The sequence below is a fragment of the Seriola dumerili genome, unplaced genomic scaffold (genome assembly GCF_002260705.1).
Source record: "Seriola dumerili isolate Sdu_G_001 unplaced genomic scaffold, Sdu_1.0 BDQW01000733.1, whole genome shotgun sequence".
In the NCBI taxonomy this organism is placed as follows: domain Eukaryota; kingdom Metazoa; phylum Chordata; class Actinopteri; order Carangiformes; family Carangidae; genus Seriola; species Seriola dumerili.
Genome location: NW_019174988.1, coordinates 200,609 through 224,238, shown reverse-complemented (window position 1 = coordinate 224,238; position 23,630 = coordinate 200,609). Strand labels below are relative to the sequence as shown.

Genomic DNA, 23,630 nt, shown 5'->3' with positions numbered 1-23,630 from the left:
CCTGGCTGCACCCCCACACTGCTGCTGCTGCTGCTGCTGCTCCTGAAGTAAAGTATCTGCTTCATAAGCATTCAGCAGTTAGGCTGCCTGACTGCTGCAGTAAAGACTTCCAGACAGCAGCCTGGCTATAATTAAGAAACAGTAAAACACACACCTAGCTAGGGCTAGGGCTACCACTTGAGATCAAAGACCACTGGCCCTCAACGACAGGCTTTTTCATCAGCAACCACTGGTTTGCTGAGTGTTTGATGTCGAGTTACGCAGTCCTGCATGCTTTGCATTTAGGCTGCAAACAACACAAAGGATGATCGTGTTCTGCATTACAGCAGCAAAAAAAGTAAAGTTAACTGTATAGTATAATTAGCACAGTCAAGTGTAGGCTAATCACATTTTGGTTTTCACTGATTTTTAGCCTGAAATAATTAATTTTTTAAAACTAATTTTTATCTTATTTTAACTCCCAATTTTTTACCCTTTCATGATTTTATTGATCTTATGTCTCAAACATCTAAAATGCGTTTTGTTTCCTGTTGTAACAGAGCAGTGATCATGACATTTTATAATAAATGCCTCCAGAAAAAGGGAGCGAAGAGAAAATTTGGAAGGAAATGCACAAATGAGTTACTGACTGTCAGTTCAGTATTGTGTAGTCATTTTGATTGTCCAGATTTTCAACCAAACAACGCCAAGTCAGATAATTCTGAACTTATTATTAACCGGATTTTATTATTCTACATTTGTTGTTTCAAGTCGTGAAGGTTACATTAAATGAAGTCCTCTTGTGATTTCGACAGACCAGAAAGTACCTCCAGTAACAGAGAGGGAAAATAGAAATGGCCAGAGACTACGCAAGAAAATGAGCTGCCAGTAGCCAGACTTTATCTAGATTTTTGTATCATTGTCTGTTTTTGGCCTTTGGTTTGTTATAGAATCAAACTATCCATTGAAAAATATAGTATTGTATAGTATAGTATAGTATAGTATAGTATAGTATAGGATAGGATAGGATAGGATAGGATAGGATAGGAGAGGATAGGAGAGGATGCTGATTTTCACCTAAAAATAACCCACTTATTTAAAAGGACATGTCAATTTAAATTGATTTCATGTCCCAACATCCTAAATATGTTGTTTCCTGTTGTTTCAGAGCACTGGTCATTGCAATTTAGAGTAAATGAATCCCTCTTGTGATGTTGACAGAAGAGAAAATGCCTCCGGTCACAGAAAGTGACAAGAAAATTTGGAGTAAAAGCACAAATGAGCTGCCGGCTGTATGCCAGTGTTCATTTTAATCAGTTACCAAAACAAGATTAAGCTGTGTTTGAGGTGTCAACACTATTTTTATTGATTGTTTTACACTTTTTCTGTTTTATGATCAGAACAACAACAACTAATAAATTGGATAAAGCTGGATTTCATTAGTTCATTAGTATATGTGGCAAAATCCTTTTGGTTTCCATCCCAAAATAACATTATTTCTAAAAAGAAAGGCAGGTGAGGTTAAACTGACACTCACCCAGATTTAGTTCCGTGCCTTATTTTTATTCTTTTACATTCAAAACATGTAGTTTCCTGCAGCATTTTACAGTGAATGATGTTGACAGCTTAGAAATGATACTGGTAACCGAAAGTAAAGAGAAAAAATGGGAGAGAAGACGAGGAATGAGACTCTGATTACAGTGTATACCAGAATCCTTAACGCCAGAAAGAAACAAGTATTTGAGCTGTAAAAAAAATCCAGATTTCAGATTTCCAATTGTGACTATTTCTTTTAAATAACTAACCGTCCAGCAGCAGCAGCCTTCTCAAATCATCTTTCCATTGGGCAACACGACTGACCTGCGATGGCCACTGGCGTCTTCAAAGTGACATCCTGCCACAACAGCATTTACAAAGCAGAACTCTCACATCCTGTGTGGCCCCCCTTTCAGGCCTGAATCTCCTGCGAGGTTCATCTATAAATGTCTCAGAGAAGAAAGACTTGGAGAGTCTGTCCAAGTGATGAACTGCTTCCTCCTGCTCCAATCAAAGGAAATGGCCAAATCCTGCAGTGCAGAGGACCGACTTACACTCTGACTGGCATTATCTTTGTTTAGGACATGTGCTCGGCACTGCCATTGTAATATTTTTAGAGATTATATTCAGGATTTCACACAGAGACGCTGTTGTTCACATCAGAAAGAATGAAGCAAAGTGGTTGTTCTCATATTGTGCATTGTGCACTGTTCTTTCACAGAAAAGGGCAGCAAGCAATCTTAAATATTCTTTTAAACTCTAATGGAAATTAACATTTAAATCAATATACATCACCTTGGTGTGTGTTGAAAACTGTAATCATGAAAAGGAGGAAATGTTAATTTTATATTTTTGTAAAGACAGCGTCCTCTGCATCCATACATCCATTTGAGTTGTGACTGACAATACCAGGGCTGGATATTCAATTTGTGGAAGATTGTAATTTGCAATCTAGACCCATGATAATTTTAAAAAACATTTATCCAGCAGCTCATTGCATCTTCAAAGCTGTTTTGTGATCTCAGAAATGTTCTACTGAAGTAATAATAAATAATAATGTTATTAATTATATATTTGACAAGTTGCAAATCAGTAAAATGTTTGTTTGTCACATTTGTTTGCCGCCAAAATATCCGATCTTTAATACAGAAGAAGTTCACAGTGAATTCAGATACAACGTGTATTTATATTTAACCAAAACCAAGTATCCACCAAAACCTTTTCTACTTTTGTTGCTTGAACCACAGGCAGGACTGCAAACAGTTTCTGATGGGGCTGGTGTGTATCTTGTACCCCCACCATTAACCCCCGACCACCTCCCGGTGACTCTGCTGCCATTGATAAATTGAGTTTAGTTTTGTATGAATGTAATTTCTAGGAGACATTGTTTTTTCCTGATTCACAAAGTAAGCCAAAGTCACAAATGGGGCTAACATAAGCTTGACATCCTTCCTTCTTTAATACAGGATGAACACAACACCAAGTGTATGGAAGCTGCTAATGCTCTGCAGGTGATTAAATTACATGCAAACAATGTAATGATTATCGGTGCTAATGTATGCAAGCTAGCCTAATTATTTCGTGCTTCCTTGGTGGAATACAACCCAACAGCACAATGGGTCAAAAGAGTGTTGTTACAGTAGAAACAGCTTCAAATAATAGGTTGAAATTTTTCAAACTATGCAGAATAGCTGTAGTATTATTATAGTTTATATTTTCCCACAAACAGTGAGAGGAATTTAAAGTTGAGTTCATTTTATTTAGTACAGAGTGTGACCTTAATTATAGCCAGATTAACCTAAGAAGCCCCGGGGCAAAAAATTGTTTCACAGCCCCTCCTGATCTTGGGGTTTTTGACTGTTGGTCAAAAAAAAAAAAAGGCATTCGAATATGCCAACTTGGGCTCCAGGGAATCATGATGTTGCTGTTTTCTGACAATTTATTCACTGAAGAATCAATTGATGCTTTGTCAGATGTATTGATAATGAATGTAGCTCTTGTTTGCAGCTTTACAGTTTTCCTATGAATGAATTAAACAACCTTGCCTGAGGTTTTCTGACATTAACCACTTGAAACACAGAAACAAATGTAAGCAACTTCATAAAACACAACATTGCAACAAATGAGCTCGATAAATATATATATATATATATATATATATATATATATATATATATATATACACACACAGTATATATACACATACATACATACATACTCCCCATTAGGTCAAATTCTTTGGAAATATAAAAATGTTTTTCATTGCTTCCTACAAAGCAGTTTCAAAATGATCTGGACTCAGTGGGATGTTCTGCCAAGAGCTTGGATGTGTAGGTTTGAATAATTCAATTAATTCGGATTAAAACTGTTGAATCAGATTTTATACAGCTTTGGAATAGAAAGGTCCCATGAAATAGCATCATTAGTTGTTATGTTTGTGGACTGTGCTGGTTGTAGAGTGGAAACAATCAACAGAAAATTAATCAACAACTATTTTGATGATTGGCTAGTCAAGTAAATAACACAAACACTCTTTGAGGATTGTGTGAGGATCTTCAGCTTTCCTGTGTTTTATATCACTTTAAATTGAATATCTTTGGACAGCTGATTGGAAAAAACAGGCCAAGTGAAAAGATCTAGACTAAACAATTAATAGAGAAAGTAATCAGTCGACTAATCAATAATGAAAATAACCTATTTAATGTCATTGCATCTCTAAATGGTTGGACTTTTTGGTTATGCCTTCTAGGGCAGCATGAGGTCACCACTGAAGATGACCTGTTTACTGGGAAGTTCAAGTGCCTTTTCCATGAATCTTTGGAGACAGGAAAATGCTCTTTTACCATTTCAGTCTCCTCCCATTTAGACTGACGCCACTGTCTCTATTCCTGCTGAACTCCAAAACTGCTCCCATACCTTCAGCCTCACAAAACGCTATTTAGATTTCATGTCGGGTCTAAATGACAGTTTTAAATCTGGTTTTCATATTTAGCTTTAGATTGGAGCAGTCATTTTGTTATTGCCACACAAATTTTATTATGAGGCTCCTTAACTTAGGGCTCAAAATAGCAATAACACCATTTTAATACTACTTAATAAAAATGGTCTTTTTAGGTGCATCCGGTGTAGCACTTATTAGCTGGAGATGACACTTGAAAACTGTGTTTGATTGACGGATTTTCCTCACTTTATAACCTCTGTTTCATTGTATTAATTATCATAATTATTAAAGTAATTTGCACTAGCAGGGGGTTAGTTGTTGCAGAAAAAGCTTTTAATTAAGATCTCCTCTTTCAGTTTCTTCACTTTAAGACTTTGACCTTCATATGCAGAGAAACATTCTATGTTGTTTTTCTGACGTCATATGGTGGTTGACTCAAGTTTCATGCAAAACCCAAAACAATACCTGTCAGCTTTCTTCATGTAAGTCAACATGTTGATATTTTCCCGGGAAGTGAGCTCATATTACATGAAAACCTTCTCCCACCAGGTCAGTATCACACACCCTCACTTAAGTTTTTTAGCTGGCCAGCAAAACTGTCAAAACCTCACACTCCCACGCCTGTCTGTGAGAATCTCTCTCAACATGTGTTGCCTTGTTACAACTGTTTTAATGTGGAGGGAATAAAGTGAACCCCTGCAGAGCACCTTTTGGCCTTCCTCTGAGAGACAAATCATGAGGGGACACACACACACTGATATCTAAGAGAATGCAGATTGCAACGCTTTGCCTTCATGTTTCACTACCGTTCACTATCATCATATCAATGTGTCACTCTTTTAAGTGAGGGGCAGAGCAGGCTGATGTTGCAGGCAGGTTTGTGCACATAAACTTTACAAAAGCAGCACCAATGCAACCTTAAACTCTAATAGTCTGTTCCAGCTTAGTGTAACAGATTAAACTGCATGGCACACAGAGGTACAGCAAATTCAGATTAATTAAAACGATAAGGCCAGTGTTACTTTCTGTTTTCTACTACCACCAAAAATCCCCCCGAAGAAACTAAAACCAACAATTAATTTGTCTGTGCAGCCACAGCCTGATGTAGCTCATGCACCTCCATTGTTATTGTTGTTTATTACCAAGACCATGCAGCCATGTTCACAGCTCTGTGAGGCGATAGTTAGACACAGCAGTGATTTGCACTATATGCTAATGTCACCATGATGTTTGGCAGGTATGTTTACTACGTTCACCATCTTAGTGCAGCACGTTGTCATGCATTAAGGGAGCACCTATAGCCCCTTTTCCACTGGTAAAAGAAAAAAACCCGCTAACATCAATTGGCAATGATGTAAACACAACACCCAGGTGAACCCGCTAATTTTCGCCCCTTTTCCTGCTGTGACATCTTTCAGAGCTCAATCAATGTAAACAGACCTGTCACCTGTCCAGCATGGTGCTGTTAAACAAGAAACACCACGGCTATGCTGTGCTCCGGGATGAAAGAGTGAGCTGCAGCCCTGAAATAAGTAAAACACACAATCACCGATTGAGAAGCGCCTCACACGAACCAACCCGAGGATGAGACACGACAGATCCATTTCACTAGTCTGCATGGCAACTAACTGCTCACTCTCACTTATACCCACTAATTTTGAAAAAGGGTATATGACTCTTTTAAGGCCCCCAGAGCGGGAGGACTTGTCATTAGTTTGGTTTGTTTTGGTCAAACAGTAGTAGTAAAAGTAGTATTGGTCAAAATATTGGACAAACTGAAATAATGACCAGTTAATGTTGCTGAGGTATTTTACTCAAATCCCCAAAATCCTTGGGAACCGTGAATGCATCTACACAATTTTGCACCAATCCATCTGGTAAATATAGATATATTTCACTGGATAAGTGATGAATTTGACAAGCTGGAGCCACAGCATGAAGAGTCACAGGATCACCAAAATCATTAGGATTCATCCTCTGGGAACCATGAATATCTGTACAAACTTTGATAGAAATCCATCCATTACCTGTTGAGATATTTTAGTCTGGACCAACATTCTTTCATTGTTGGTAAGTGTAGTTTAGTCTGAAACGACTCATTGGCAGCATTTTTGATTTCTGACATCATGCTTGGGCACATGTCACTGAGCTAAGAGGAGTCCATGTTTAAAGTTCTAATGAAGGCTTTACTCTGACACAGATTAGTCAGTCCATTCAATGAAAATGAAATTCACTAAACTGATAAAGACTCTTACTTTTTATCACTTCTGGGGAAAATGAAAACACTGCAGTTCAGTAGAAATTCAGTGCAGGGGTAGCACACCTGTTTCCTCTTAGGGAATAGAGTACACTTAAGCAATATCTGACCGCAGCTACACACAGTACTTATTAACAGGATAAATTCATTGTTGGTACAGTTTTCTGAGCAGAAACGCTGTTATAATAAAAGGATGAAATAACACTAGCTTTGTCTTTTTAACATGGTGATTCCATACTCACAGGAATTAAAAGTTATGGTCCATCCTTTGTGTTGCTTTTCAAAAGTCTGCAGCAGAGAACTTCATTTGAAGGACTTTGGTTTTGGCTAACCGAGACTTTCCTTGGATGCAGAGATGTTTCGCTGGCCTACTCTAGGAGATTTTGGCCCAGGACATTTCCCAATTACTGTTCAAGTGTTTTACGAGGGGTGATGGGGAGGATAGGACTGCAGACTTTTGTGGAGCACAAAGGGGACTCGTGTTTTATGTTGGGAAGAGGTTGGAGGGAAAATCCATCGGGTTTGTGGCTGCAATGGATGGCCACTCACCCGTGTCAAACTTCTGTACAAAAAGCTATTCCGTCTGCCCGCCTGAAGAATATCTCCAAGAACAATGTGCTGTAAAAATGCCGAGTGCTGACGTAAAGAAAGGCTAAAGTTAGGAGTTACGGATATCTAAAATCCCTTAGTGTCACTTGATAAGGTCATGGCACTTTTCTAATGAAAAGACAGGGTTTGAGGGGGTGGGGGAGTACAGAGCTTTATGACTGAGGAGGACTTACCAGTCCGTCGCAGTTGTTAATAGCAACCGAGGCCCCAGGAACGTCTGAGATATCGCCGATAAAGGTGCAATCCGTCTTTAGCAGCTCGCGTCGCAGTATCCTCTCTGTCCCGTTGCTGGTTTCAGTATGGTTGGTGTCTGTGCTGGGGTCATCACCTGCACTGTCGCTGACGTTCCCGAATCCTTGAACCTCGTCGTGCCACTCCACCATCGCACCTGGGGCCACCAGCCTGTTGTTAGGGCGCAGGCGGAGGTGGAACTCCTTCCCGAAGGCGGTGATGTTGAAGAAAAGTTTTTGTTCAGCTTCACTAGAAGAAAACACCTCTCTCTTGACGCGCTGCTTATGAGTGGCTGAGAGCAGGTGTGACAGGTAGTGTCCGTGAGAGTCGGTGCTGAAGGGAGTGACCAGGCCATACTCCTTCAGGCGGCTCCTCAGCTGGTCTGTAAAACAACACAATGACAGTGAGACATTTTTTTATTTTTCTATTTCAAGGCAGCAGGAAGTTGACAAAATAGCAACACACTACACACATCATGTTTTATTTTTCAGTCCAAATGTTCATGTGATGTGAAGAGAATAAAATGCTCAGAACTCTGTGGCTCTCCAGATACCAAAATGACACTTCTGGCCCAACATATGCCTGGGTCCTCGGCCCACGAGTCCGGCCCATATACCATATACTTTCACATCCGGGCAGATTCCAGCTGTTATTGTCCAGTACTGACTGACAGCTGGAAGAATTTCTGTGTGTGTGCCAGAATTGGTCCAGATGTGGAAGTATCATCTGACAATGATGCTGTAGCATATTACTGTCATCTATCATTATATATCATTATCATCACACCATGAATTCTCCTTTCAGGTAGGATTTGTTTGCTCCTCTGGCTTAATATTTGAAAGGTAAACCATAGAATGGGTATTACAAAGCCACACACAGGTGTTCTACCTGAAATTTTAGCTTGCATGTATTTGATTTGCCAGAAGAGTGGGCGTTGGACAGCACTTTGGCAGAAGTTAAGCCAGGATTGCCTGTTTTGTCTGCTTTGCTGGAGCCCTTGCACTGGCACAGACGCTGTGCTAATCTATTTGTCTTTGAATGAGAAGCTTTTGATTTTTTTTATGCTATCATCATTCTATGCATGGACTTGTTCTCCATTAAGGATGAGCACAGGCAGAAGACTGATCATCAAGACTGATGCCAATGTGTCTGATGCAGCTACAGGGGGAAGCACTGCAGTTAGAGAGTGTAGAGAAGAAAAACCATCTGTCCAGGAGTTCTTCATAAGCTGTTACTGCCTTTAGCATATCCAAAATAAATACCTTGTACCAAAAAATATGCATCCTATACTGGATGGTTGTCATTATCAACCCTCAGGCCCGTGTTCATTGGCAAATTTGTGGTCAACTCAATTGTAGAAGGAAAAATATGTGGGCATAGTTTAAAGGAAATTTCCACCCAGAGATTGGTTTGCTTTTCAAAATGTGTGCAATGGCAGACACATTCAAAAATGTTTTGGTTAGTTTTGGTTGGAAAAAAAATGTAACATGAATTTTGAAACCTTGTAATTATCTTATAGGTTTTGACTTTCAAACAGGTGTCAATGGTGAAACTCAAATTACATGTCTTAGGAAATTACATGCTTTACAAATCATAGTGTCCGTGCTCTGAACATGTGATGAAGAAAAAAACAAAACAAAACAGAAAAAACATGCATTTAAAAAGACACATGCAAATATCACAGTGTCAATTTGATAATGATATATGAAATGAAACACTGAACTTTGAGGGATGGAAGCAGCTTGATCACACTGACTTTAACAGAACAACACAGACAGGAAACAATGCTCCTCTGTCAAAACTCTACAACCAAAGCAAACTGCAGGCACGTGTCTGGTTTTGAACATGCAAAAAAATATCAAAAGCCTTTTTTTTTTTTACAAAGCAAATACCTTATGGTTACATCATGTTAACCTTACTCCTTCCACAAACATGAATGACACAGAGTCAGTTGTTTGATACCGATATGTGAAAAGGTTGTGCAACATGTGTAGAGCTGATGTAAGTTTAGATAGAGCATTACATATTTCCCCACAGTTTGCTTTTTGTGAAAAAGCCGGTGTGACAAATCTTTAAGGGATGAAAAAGTTATAGAGCCATGGGTCAAAGAGAAGCCAAGAATTAGTTCAGTTTATTAGTGTGCATTTGCAAGAGCGAGGTTTCACTGCTTAATCCTCCGGAGGCCCAGGTCTAATCTCAAGGGCCATTTCCCTGACTTAGAAGAAAGAGCAGATTTCTGTACATTCAGACCTACACGCCAATGAAAGCTTGACTCAAATCTTCTGTTTTTATTACATTAAATAGTTATGACAAAAAAGGCAACTATTAAAGTAAGAGTTTGAAAAAAAACCTCCTTACTTATCTAATCCTTAAAATTTTCAAGAAATCAAAACATATTATTATGGCTGGTATTTTTTCTGCAATTGAATGCATTTACATTTAGTAATTCTCTCTCTATACAACACTTTTTATTGGTAGCATTTGAGGGATTCACAGAAAAACAATGCATCTAATTCAACTTCATTTTATCTCATTGAACAGCTTTAACAGTTTAATGTTCACACTCTATACACTGTTTACACTTCCTATAGCTGCTGTTTCTCATGTAAAGTGTTGAGCTGGCAGAGTATGGGGTGGATTTTATTGTCAAGCAGCCACCGGAAACACAATGCTTTTATCTTGGACGTGCTACCTTCAAAACTGGAACACTGTGATTTTCGAGAGCAGATCATTTTTATAATGTTTACAAGGGAGTAATGGAACAAGGAAACAGCCATGGTGAACTATTAAATGAAGAGTTTTAGGTGATAAGTTGTACACCTGCCCTGCTGTCAGCAGCGTATGAAATCAGATTGTTGGTTGCAATTATATGACCAACTTCTTCATTAAAACAGCATGAGTTTGTTTGGCTGCACTATAAACAGATACACCTGTTGTATTTCTAAAAAAGCAACTCCTCAATGAGTGTTTGCTGTAGTATTAAACAACACTACATATCAACCCCTTAAATATTAAACCTGCAATTGGAGATTTTTGGCCACTTTGAACAGACTTTAGTTTGCAGCACGTATGTAAGATTTACTAACCCAAGCTGCATGATGGATGGAATCCATTTATTTTGTGTAAGAAAAATAAAAGCTTACTTTCCAAGGGCTACACTCAGTCTCTGGGGTACAGTATATGACTTGAACCCACAAGCTCAAAATCCTGAAGTTGGAAGTTTACAAGGTCAAATTTTAACTGTGGAGCTGTACCTATTCTCAAAAGAGCCACAGTTGTCCACAGTTTTGAGTGAAAGATGAAATACATTCAGTGAATAGCGAGCCCAGACATGACTTATACTCTGTCTTTTAGATTATACTAAAAGGTCATCCACTCCAATGCCTATTGGCACACATCCTTCACTGTCACACAAAAAAAGCCACTGTCATCTCAGAATACACTTACAGTGTCTCTATTCAAAATTATGTATTCTGTCAAAGTGGAAAAGGCTACAGACATTTATGTTGAAGGTTTTTCTCGATTCTCCGTTACAAAAGTCATTCACTAGAAATTTCATTAAAGGCCTTGATTTGAGGAGAATTACTGTCTAAGAGCAACTTAAACCAATATCATCCAAATGTGAAACACTAAATATATATCGCTAGGTTATTACAATGTAAATTATTGGAGGTTTTAACCTTAGAATAATTCAGTGAAGGTATGGATTGAATTGTTAGCAATCAGGTTACTACATGTGCACAATGAAAGGAACATTTGCAATTTAAAATTAATGGTTTAAATGGTATCTGGCTTTTGAGATGCCTGAGAGGCACACATCTCTTCTTTCATGAGGTGCCCAGTTCATTGTTGCAGATTCAACACAGCACAGGTGATGAAAACATCCAACCAGGTGTGAAGCAGTGTCAAAATATTTGTCTGCGGCAAGAATATTAATCCTCTAAATTCATTGATTTGTTTGCTTATTTGTGTGAAACATTTCTATCAGATTTGGTGGAAAGTTCAGCCATAGGCCAAGGAATATGCAAGTTGTTTTTGGTATCCGTTATTTTTTGTAAAATGTAGATTTTAAGTTCTGAAAAAAAGTGAATTGCTTCATTAAATTGATTCTAAAGGCTATAAGTGCAATTAATTTCTTGTCCATGACCTCTCAAAACCTCAGCCAATGTGCATTTAGCCTTGTCCAACCACACTCAGCAAAGCAAAGTTTATGGACTGGTTTTGCAGAGCTAGTGCGCAGACAAAGACCAAAAGTAAGATTGGCATCCCGTACTGCACACAGTCTATTTTTTGCTAGGAGAAATTAGTCTCTCTGCCCCTGCTATGATGGATTTCTCCATTTGCATGACTGTTGAACATCGGTGCAAAATGGCAGCTCCCCAAAGACGCCCTTGTTCTTTGATTGTGAGGGTCTGACACCAGACCATGATATTTATTGTACAGGTTTGAAATGGCTTGAACCGCTTATGTTCTCAACCAGCAAAAACACATCTCAGTGCAACATCTGTTTGGCCAGTTCTCCACAGTAAGGGCAAAATATGTTTCCAGCACAAGCATGAGGTACATCACCAATGGTTGTTTTAAAGCTTAATCAATAAATGGATGGATTTTATGGATTTTTTTCTTTTAAACGCTGCTGAATTTGCAAGGAAAGGATTTAGTGGGCACCAACAGGAAAACTGCCTTAGCCGTCCCCATGCATGATGGCAACCTGGTGCTTAAAGATAAAGATGAGTGGCAATATCTTATAAATGAGTAAAGAAACATTGAAAAAAATTAAATTAATATTTAAAAAAAAGTCTTTCCCAGTCACCAGATCTCTACTCAACCAAATAATTATGGGACAATTTGGAGTGACATGTTGCACAACTGTCCACCACCTTTGTCAAAACACCAAATGAGGGGAAATCTTTTGGAAGAATGGACTTCATCTGTACATCTTTGAGTACCTGACACACCATGGTGGCCTCAAAGATCCAGCACTGACAAAAACTGGCTGATGCACCGCCTCAATTTGTAAACTTGTGAACACCACAGAAACTATAACCAATGCCAGCATGAATATATTTACACAGGACTGTCATTTGCTCATGGTTTAAGTATGCTTCAAATGAACTAGTTTGCACACTTAAAGGCAAAAGTGTTCATAGCTCTTCCAAATGGCCTCACTCAAAGGTGGGTCAGTGAGCCTAAAGAGAGACAATATGTAATAAAATCTACAAAAGGAGATTATGGTGCACCCTTTTGGACAGTCTTGCTTCTAAGGCATTCATCATGTTGCACTTCGGAAAGCTAGAAAAACTGTTGGATGCAGCCTCTCAGTTCCAAGGTCAGAAAGGTCTGGGAAGAGCTGGATATTAGAGCCTATACAACCATCTGACAGGTTGGAGCACACTGACACCTTAAGAGCCCTGATACACTCAACTGCCCCCAGAAGAACTAGTGATAATTATAACCGAGTGATGCAACTTGAAAACCTATGAACTTGAACAAACCACAAAGTCTTCAGCCAATGATCACCTGACCGCCGGGATGTATGAAGGTGCTGCGCTTTACATGAGAGGAGAAAACAAAGTCTGTCTTTCTAACATAAAAAAAAACTGTTTTCATATCTGCATACTTTCACACCTCTACACACCATGCCAATCGTTATGTAATGTGGCTACGATTGCTGGATTGTCTGATGCTGATTCCATAGATGGAAAGGTGGTTTCAGATTCAAAAACATTTTTGTTTACTTATACCAAACCTTGGACTTTTTTTTCAGCCAGGTTTGCCTGTACAAGTCAGATTCTCCAACTTACAGTAACAGTAACCTGCAGCTAAGAGAGTTTTTTTTTTTTTACCAATTATTTAACTGTATAAGCTGTCATGCCAAAATATGCCAGTAAAAATCACAAAACTTCAATGATAAATTCACTCATACTCTAAAGAGAAACTTGGTGAATGCAACAAGTTCTCTTGGAGCATTGTCAAACCTATGCTGTTTAGTCTGGTTGAATCAGACTCTGGTTCATTTTCCCCCTTGGTACAATTCGTTTGGGCAGAACACCACAATCAAGTACTTGGGTGCGGTCCAGGTCCAGTCACAAACTAATCCTGGAGCGGTTTGTTTGTGGTAGGAACATGATCCGATGTTGATGTGACCTAACTACAAGGCGAACTCTGCAAGTTGAAGCTAAACGGCTCCTGCAGCCAGGTGCACTTTGCATACTGTGGGTGAGCAAAATCAACAGTTTTGGACTAGCAAAAAAGTTTATTGGCATGATTTTTTTTTTCTAACACTGAACCAACAGAAAAAGATTACCAATTCATCCTCTAATTCGAACCAGAGGTAATCAACTATATGTTTGAATCATCCTTGAATCACTCGTACATACCATTAAAGAACCAATCTGTTCATACAAATGGCCCTTAATTGAGACCCATTGACTTTAACTTGTGGAAGAAGGTGAAAAATGAATAGAAACCACACTAAATGGGTGAGGTAGCTGCTTTACAAGGCCGATAATGGCCAAGTGGAGCTAACGGTGATGGACTGCATAGGTGACAGCGACCACAAACGCTCAACTACAGCCCAACGGTGCTTGACTGCCAACTGTCATCTTGCTGTGTGAGGCCCCTTGAGGTGTTCAGAAGATAACAGCGGGTGTAAAAGGATCCTACGTGGACACTGTTGCAGCTCACTTGTTTCTTAACCTCAGAATGAATAACAGATGTGCAGGATTTAGAAGTGGAATTTTCTTTCCTGTATAACAAAGCCCTTGAAGCAGTTTGCTCAGTTAATATAAGTGTGTGTGTGTGTGTGTGTGTGTGTCTGTAGGGGGAATGGTGGGGTGGTAGAGGAGGGTAGGAGGGGGGTGTATTACAGAGCTCCTCACTCACAAACTCCCCTCCCACTTTGATCTCAGTGCACTAAGTTGTCCTCCTGAGTTTCTTGGGGTAAAATCTCCTCTATTTTCTCAACAACTTATTCTAATTATTAACAAGAGCAACAAAAAAAATGAGCAGGACTTACCCTCTCTATCTACTTCACCAGCCTGTAAGAGAAGAGAAAGCTCGTTAAAAGCTGTACACGCCAGAAGGGAAATCATGATCTGAGAGGCTGAGATGTCCAGCAGCAGCAACACTTACCGCCCTGCAGCAGTTTACTGTAGGGCTGAGCTGCTTGTAAAAGTTTAACAAAAATGCCTCTATTTTACATGTGTTATGTAACAGGCTAAGCTCATGCGTGTGCAGTGTCAACATGTATTTCACAGAGGAAGCAGTGTGCAGCATTTACTCAGCCAAATGTGAAAGCTCTGAAAGAGAGTCTCCGGCCCACTTCTTCGATTTTAACAGCTGGATTTCTTTAATATTAACGAGGTCGGTTTAAATTTAAAAACAAAAAAATGCGCACGCTTGTGTGTAAAATGAGGCAAAGCGGCGAAGCGGCCAGACACTTACCTTGTCAGCTGAAGTCAATACAAATCCTACAAGTAGTAACGCTAGTGACAGGACAGCCATCACGAGTCTTAAATGATAAAGAAAAACTTTATCCCAACGTCAAATAAAAATAAAGTGAGAAAGAAAAAATCGGGAAAAGAAAAAACTCTCTACGCAAGCGTGACCCGGCTCATTCAAAACTTATCAAAGTGGATGTACAGGCAGTGCCTCTGCTTGAGTTTTAAAAAAAGAAGAAAAAAAAGTCATAAAGTAGTTAAAGTTTCATTAAAACAGGAGTGAGGCGAGTTACGACACTTTGTCAGTCAGTCAGTGTTTTCTTTTTTTCTGTTGACTGAGTTTTCTAGAAAGTTTTGGTGAAGTTAGTAAGACATCCCCTCTGCCGCTGGCCGGACAGAGCTGCAGTGTGAAGCTCTCGCGACCTGGCACTTGGCTCCTCTGGCTAATAAACGGCAAGACCAGCCCTGTGTGACGTCATTCTGCCCTCTCCTCCAGCCTGAACACATGGTGGGACAGGGGAGGAGGAGGAGGAGGAGGAAGATCCCAACTCCCTAAACTTAATCCCTGGACAGCACAGGGCAGGCTGCTCAGTACACACACACCCACATATTTCAATATCAATATAGAAAACGACAATAATCCTATCCGTCCTTAACCTGAGCACATGGTGGGGCAGAGGAGGAGGAGGAGGAGGGAGATCCCACCTCCCTAACTTCATCTCAGGACAGGACAGGATGAGATAGGCAGTACAGTATACAGGCTAAATAACCACATATCTCTATATCAGTGTAAAAAACAACAATAACCCCATGCCCTAACATCACTATGTCCTTAAACTGAAGACATCATGGAACACAGGAGGAGGAGGAGGAGGAAGATCCCACCTCCCTAACCTTATGCTAGTACAGCACAGGATGAGATAGGCTGCTCAACATGAACGGTAAATGTATAAATAACAACATATTCATCAAGCAATTTTGAAAACAACAATAACACCCCTTTGACCTGGAATAACTCTGCCCTTAAAATGAAAACATGATGGGACACAGGAGAAGGAGGAGGAACTCCCTCATCTCATCTCATCCCAGAGCAGGACAGGATAACACAGGGTGCTCACCATTAATGATAAATATATGTTAACTTTGTTTCAACTTATGGTAAAAGTTACCATGAGGTTTCAAACAAATGAGCTAAACTTAATAAGATGTCTCTGTCCACCGGTCTGTCTTTATTTTTAATATTTGTGTGGAAAATACAATGCCTGTGTTATGAAAAAGCAAATGTGAATTTCATGTTTTCACATGGGAAATGTAATATTTTATTTATGTGGCAGTTGCAAATGTATGTATCACAAGTCTCTTTATATGTGAATGTGACACGTGATTACATCATGTGAAGTTATCCCATGTGAAATGTGAAAGAAACACATGACTATATGTAAAACTGTTCATCAAATAGTTTCTCACGTGATAAATGTGTGACATATTGACATGAGTCTGCTGATCACCACGATAATCAATTCATTTCATTATCACTATCATTAATATTACCATTATTATTACTACTAGCTGAATTACTGAAACAATGGTAGATGTAGAAAGTGATTCAGAGGTCTGGAAACAGGCTACAGCTGTTGGTCAATGTCTGAATGTTTACTATTACCTTTCCATTCTCAAATAAAAAAGAATAAAGAAAGACAATAGGAGAAACATACTGGAAAACTGAACAAATTGTAAAATAAAATACAAAAAAATGTAAATGATAAAATATTTCTCAGATTATTCTGTCAGAGAGATTAGGAACAGAGGAGCCAAAATTTATTAAATACTAATACCATCATTCCCATTGAGATTACTTTTTAGTTGTTCATGGTTTGTAAAAGATATTTTTTCCCTCTTATTTCTTTAATCATCTTGTTACCCCAAGGTGAAGTCCTGACCCCCATGTTGGACACCACTCCACTAGCATATGCTGATAGTGACTGTGTTACAGGCAATAATAACTATCACACCTACCCTTCCTCTTCTGAACACATGGTGGGACAGGAGAACAAGGAGAGGCACCCAGCTGCTACAACCAAAACTGTGGAGGAGAAGAGAAAGAGGAACAAATACTGGTGATAATAATAAGGAAATACATACAAAATAAAATATACATGAAACTCCAGCTATATACTGATAATAATTAAAATTATTTTCTATTTTGGAATAAATTTCAGTGTTTGTCAAAGGAAAAGTTCCTTTTTTTTTAATATCAATTTTTTTTTTTTACTGATGAACATTTTCTCTTTAGCTTCATTTCTCAAGTATCTGACTCCAACGTCGCAGCTGTGAGTCTTAAAATATTCCAATAAGTGAAAACATTTCACATGAACCATTTATGAAAGCAGCAGAGTTCCTGTCTCAGCTCACTGAAAAGATCCAGAGGGCGAGAGCTGCATGTAATATCAGGTTAGGGGGCGTAGCAGTCATTTGCAGTAATATGAAATGCACTCTGCCTCATTTCTGACTGCTCATCATCTACTTCTTTCGCCTTCTGTCTCTGTCGTCTTCCATGTTGAGGCGCCCTCTCTAAGGCAGAAATGCCATGACTGCAGGTTTGAGAAAGGACCAGTGGGGGATTTCTGTGGGGATTGCATTAGTGTAAAATGTCTCCATTGAATGTCAACTTAACAAGCAGGCAAATGGTTTGGGCCCACACTTTCTGAATAGCAATGACATTCATAAATATTGATGGGTTCATATGAACAGGACATTTGCTATTAAAGCACCTCCAACTTGCAACCGGAATTCAAAAGGCAGCTGGGAAATGTAGAGGGATCAGGTTTTGTTTCTCAGGCACAGGTATCTACTGAGAGGAAGTACTCACATCCTTAATCGGGCTCCCTTTAAGGGTGTCATAATATAAATCTGAGGGGCCGTGAGGTGATTAATTAGTAAAGAGGAAACTCTAACTAAAGTTCTGCTACACAAAACAAAAAAAATAACCTTTTTCTTTTTTGCACTGTTGTGAAATATCAGATACTTTGAGGGCTTTGGGCCACAGTTATTAAATTGAAACCATGTGAGAAGTTTAGATAAATATGTAAAGTTTCCCTGCTTCCTTAAAAATGTGAGTTAAATTATTTAAAACTGAATAATTATTTCAAATTGACTCATGATTGTGAAAATATGTTCATTAATTTCAGAAAACAAAGATTTCAGATGTCAGGCTGAATGAGTCATGCTTTCCTTTTACATTTGACAAGTGACCTTGTCAAATTAAAGGTGTATGAGAGCAGGAACTGAATTTGATATTGCTCTTCTTCAATTGTACAGTCTCTGTTAATAATATTATAAAGAGCGGGATATAGACTCGATATGAAAAGTGACCTGAAGTAACTTCTGTTGTGATTTGGCACTATATAGATAAAAATTGATCTCATTACTATAAAAAGAAATACCTGTTACTTAGCTTAATGTGTTAAAAACACACAGCAAGTTTCCATCATGTGCTCTTCAAATTATAATAGAAAAGGGTCCAGAGAGTTTTAGCACACAAACAATTCATGCTGGGAAATCTATGCTGGTCATGTTCCTTAAAAAAATTAATCAATTAATTAATTGAATGAGAACATTAATTCAAGTGATTTTTTCAAGTCAAAAGACTTGAGTCGGAACAGGTTTGAAGTGGTGTGGTGGTCTGAAAAATAAATAGAAAAATCTATTTGACACAGAATTGACTTAAAATTTGTAATTTTAAATATTTAGGTCAAGTTAATGACGGTTAGTTCCACTGAATTCCGGTATTATGTTTAACAGTAGACATCTGAAATGTGATGAGGGGCCCAGCAGTTAGCAGCTGTTTTATTATCTTCTCATATGTTTCTTACAGTATGTACCTATAGTGACATAGCTACAGTTATCAAATAAATAGTAGTAAAAAAGTACAATAGAGTATAAAGTAGCATAAACTGGAAAGTAAAGTACAACTATCTAAATATCGTATCGAAGGAAAGTAAAGTACATTTACATAATGACCTTCCAACAATACTCCTGAGGTGGTAAAATATATCACTTCTACCTCAGCCAAAGGCTTGTTTCTGTAATGTTTTCAGGGAGTTTTGACCTTTGACCTCTCTGTTGGCTGCTTGTTTTAATGTTCAATGCTCATCTGAAGCTGAACTTTTCCACTCACTGTCCATAACTCGAGGGCATTGACCCAAAATGTTGCAGCAGCTCTTATACCTCCCGGACAGAATTGGCTGTGTGACCTCTCCGCTAAAGAAATCTCTTTGATTTCTCAACACTGGAAGACAGATTTAGTTGTAATCTGCTGACTTTGGTGTTTTTGAGGTTCTTTGGTGTAAAGAAATTAAAGGCCTCACTCAGGGACATAAGCATAATTGAAGAACACATAAAATGAGCTTGAACTAGGCTCACATCGGTCCTGTAGACACACTACCCAGATGATGATCATAAAAGTTTCATTTTTCAGTTTACCTGATGAGATACGAGAATCACAATTATGGGAATTTTCCCTTCTAATCAGAACCCAATATATATCTGTCTATCTGAGTTTTTTTGTCCTTCACCAGAGCCCATAGGTAGTTTTAGTTTAGCTATTTTATTAGTTTTCATTTACGATGACAACCTTGGTTTGTACATGCACTGAACACCTCTACTTTCGTTAGGTTGGTTTGCAGATGTACAAAGCTTTTCTCAGTCCAGGACCTCCTGCTGTGGAATGATGACCAAAGATTTCACCCCGTTTCTCTCACGACTATCAACCTTTGTGACTCTCACATGGTGGTTTCTTTATGTCACAAAAATGAGGACATGGGACTCAACTTAGACTTGACTGCTGAGAGATTCGACTCCCTGAAGATTTGACTTGACAATTGAGAGCAAAACCCTTCAAGTCTCAAGTTTTAACCTGGTAAAAGCCCCAGAACCATAAGACCTGGCACAATCCACAGTTTGAATATTTAATCACTGGGCCTCTGCTCTGTGGAGGAGAAGACATCATTAACACACCTTTAAAAGGAAAATGACCATATGCTTTGACATTTTAATGCACAGCACATAAGCAATCGAGAGATTTTGCACTCTGACTTTCAATTTACTTATGAGGATTTAAGACTTGACTTGGATTTGCCCTGAAGGACTTGAGGTTTGATTTTGGACTTGCTCCATGAGAATCAAATACAGATCAGAAAACATAATTTCAATGAAATTCCAATATGTAATTCCACATGCTTTACATTAATATATAATGATGCCCCAAGATGAAGAAGAAGGAGAAGGAGGAGAAGACGAAGAAAAAGGAGAAGAAGAAGAAAGAGATGGAGAAGGAGAAGAAGGAGAAGAAGAAGAATTCTGTCCTACTTTGTTAACAAGCCCCACATTCACCTGTTTACCGTAAACAAAGTAAAATATGAAAAACCAGCATGTCCATCTCCAAATTTGCAGTCTTCCTTCTCTGGTTTGAGCTGTGATAATGAACTGTCAGAGTGATGTAGTCGGCATCACACATGGAAGACATATGATCATATATCACTGCTTTTATTAGCCACAATGACAGGGCCGTTAGAGATCTGTGTCAAGACATTCTATTCATTTTCCTTTCTCTTGCACTCTCTCTTCCCCCCTTTTGTATTTCCTCCCCCCTCTCTCTGCGTCTGCACGGCAAGGACATGAAACTGCCTCCTCTTTCTGCTGCAGGATTCATTAAGGGACCTGATGAGAAAGAGCACAAATGACAGGGCCTGCCATCATCGCTGTTTGCCCGTGTTTGTGATTGCGTCTGCTCTGCTGGTTCAGAGACCGGGCTGGACTGTAGTTGGGCGCCGCCTGCAGATAAGGAAACCTGATTAACTGGCACATCTGCACGCCTCATGGCTTCACCACCGTGGGAGAGGAACAGACAGACAGGCAGACAAAGGTGAGAGAAACTAGGTGATGGGGTTGTGTAGAGGCAAGAAGAGGGGAAAATAAATGAGGGGCCAGGAGGTGTAGACGTAGAAGTAAGGGATAAGGAATAATGCGTAGCTGGGAGAAAAGCAAGTGTTTTTTTTTTTTGGTAAGGAGTCAAGGTTTCTTAGTTTATCAACATCCTGTCCATCCTTGACCCGCTGCAGAGACACAGACCCTCAGACCCTCAGACTTCTTTCATCTGGCCTCAGAGTCCAACATCTGGTCTTCCTCGCAACCACAGAGCCAGACAAATAAGTTGCTGTTACAATTGGCAGCAAATCACATGCAGCAAACTGAAAGCAGGCTTCTGCGCCAAAATTGGATTTCTATGGAGATAGTGCGATAAAACATGTTACTCAAGAGGTTACAGGAAAAGATTTGATTGTTTCTTCTTCATGTCGGTTTTTCTGGAAGAAGTTTTTGGAGTATGTCGCTTGAGAGAACAGATGTTTTCTGCTTACACAGGTGTGGTGACAACTCCCCTCTCACTCACTGTCTGTCACTCAAGCAAAACATACGCTCCTACGATTCCTCTGAGCGGGACAAATGAGATTACTCCTGTATTCTTTCACTGTTAAAGAAGTGTCACAGGACCGCTGTGTCATTATCTTTTATATGGGTGTAAAACAAACAGCAGGCTCCCTCTATTTCCTGTCTTTCGTGCTGTTCCTATAAAACTCCCCTCGTACTCTCATGGACTTTTTCATTTGTCACTTACATTCATTGGTGGAAAGTCACTTAGAACATTTACTCAAGTGCTGTAGGTAAGTGCAATTTTAATGTGGTTGTACTTAATGATGACACTGCTACTCTTCTAAATGGTAAATTGACTTGCACTTATATAGTGGTCTTAATGACCACTCAAACTTGCTTTACTACTGCAATACTTGCCACATTCACCCATACACTCACACACTCACACATTCATACATCACACTCATACACTGATGGAACAGACATCAGGGGCAACTTGGGGTTCAGTATCTTGCCCAAGAATACTTCGACATGCGGCCTAGGGGAGCCAGGGATCAAACCACCAACCTTGTAATTAGTGGACAGCCCGCTCTATCTCCTGATCCACAGCCACCCCTTCTACATTTCAGGGGGGAAATTTTGCAGTCTCCAACTTTTTCACATCAAGGACCCCTAAACAGACACAAATTAGACCACAGACCCTCATTTAAAGATTTTGTCCCAGGATTGGGACATCTCATAAGATGTTTGCTTTTATTACAGAAAGTGTTTGAAACCCAGGACGAAAATAGTCATTGGTTCTGTCATTGTGTTACTTATGGATTGAATTTTAGTGAAAATAAAAGAGTCCCTTTTTGCTGGGGACCCCCAGGAACCCCCTCATGGATCCCACTTTGAGAACCACTGAAATACTGTACTTTAAGTCTACTTCATTTATCTGATAGCTTTAGGTACGTTAGTTAAATTATTTTCTTGTAAAATACAGTGCATTGATAAAGATTAAACTGTAAGTGTGTTTCAATCCACCTGTTTTTATGCACATTTTCAATTTTAATCTTTAAAAAAAAACAGTGAAGATGAAGGAGATTTACAATGAAATTACTAAAAACTTCTTCCCTCTCACATTAGTAATCTCAGGACCCCTCAGATTTATTTTATGACCCTTTGCAGAACCCTTTGGCTCCTTGAATGGAAACCTGTGGACTAAAATACCACAATGTATTTAGTACCATCTCAATCTGAATCAGTTATAAGAGTGAAAATGCTGCTTACACACTGATGCAGCAGTACTAACAATCTTATAATGTCATATGTAATGATGAAAGATGAGATTTATCTTGTATCTTTTATGTTTCTAATATTTATTGGAATGATTTATACACTTAAATTAATTAATTCTATCTATTCAGTAATTTAAAGTATCATCAATTGGGAACAACATAACAATGTGGACACTTGCTTGTAGTCTCAGTAATTGTTTAAATTGGGGAAGACAGTTACATCTGCTTTAGTGTTCTGGTGCCCAGATGTTGAAAAAGCTATCAAAGAGGACAAAGTTACATGGAAGAAGCTCATTGTGGTTTTTCTTTACTCTCTTCCTGAGAACAAATGCAATGCAGTAACTATCCAGTTAAGAGCCAATGATATACATCAGTCACAGAGGCCATTTTCTATTTAAAAAGTAATTTAACTTTTGATATTTTGAGTACAGTATGCTGATAATAGTATGTTTATATTGTGGTGTTGGTTATTTTAGTTAAATAAAGGCTCTGAATGCTTCCTACATCAATGCGTACATTAATAAAATAATAAAAGTGTAAAATTAGGTCACAAAAGACATCTGGAAATTTTCTTCCCCTCTGGGTTCTTGTATTCTTCAGCAGTTTTTTTCTGTCATTGGAGCAAACGATTTTGCCAGATATTTACAAAAAGCAGACAAAAAAAACAAAAATTATATTTGTGGTGAAAACCCATTGTTTCAAAAGTCTTTAATTACAGCCTGTGCGTGTGTTGGGTTTGGGCAACTGGTACTCAGTCAAAGATAATGAATACATAGCTCCTACACGTGATTGTAATTTGTATAATTTTGCAAAGTGAAAATAATCCCCAAGAGAGGCCAGAGCCCTCAGTCGGTCCAGACAGAGGGGAACAGCTAACCTAATTACAAGACATAGGTATGTGCTTTGAAAGTTGGTTTCTCTAAAAC

The 23,630-nt window shown here is 38.8% G+C and overlaps 1 protein-coding gene across 1 annotated transcript in view; it reads right to left on the bottom strand.

The window, feature by feature from the left end:
* The window catches only part of adamts3 (ADAM metallopeptidase with thrombospondin type 1 motif 3), a 136,763-nt gene extending 121,704 nt beyond the window's left edge, over positions 1-15,059 (bottom strand). The window contains exons 1-3 of the mRNA XM_022765727.1: positions 15,000-15,059; positions 14,572-14,593; positions 7,496-7,935 (exon numbers count right to left, since the gene is read on the bottom strand). Of these exons, the coding sequence (XP_022621448.1) occupies positions 7,496-7,935; positions 14,572-14,593; positions 15,000-15,059 (522 nt within the window). The remainder of the gene's footprint in view (positions 1-7,495; positions 7,936-14,571; positions 14,594-14,999) is intronic.
* Positions 15,060-23,630: the final 8,571 nt, after the last annotated feature.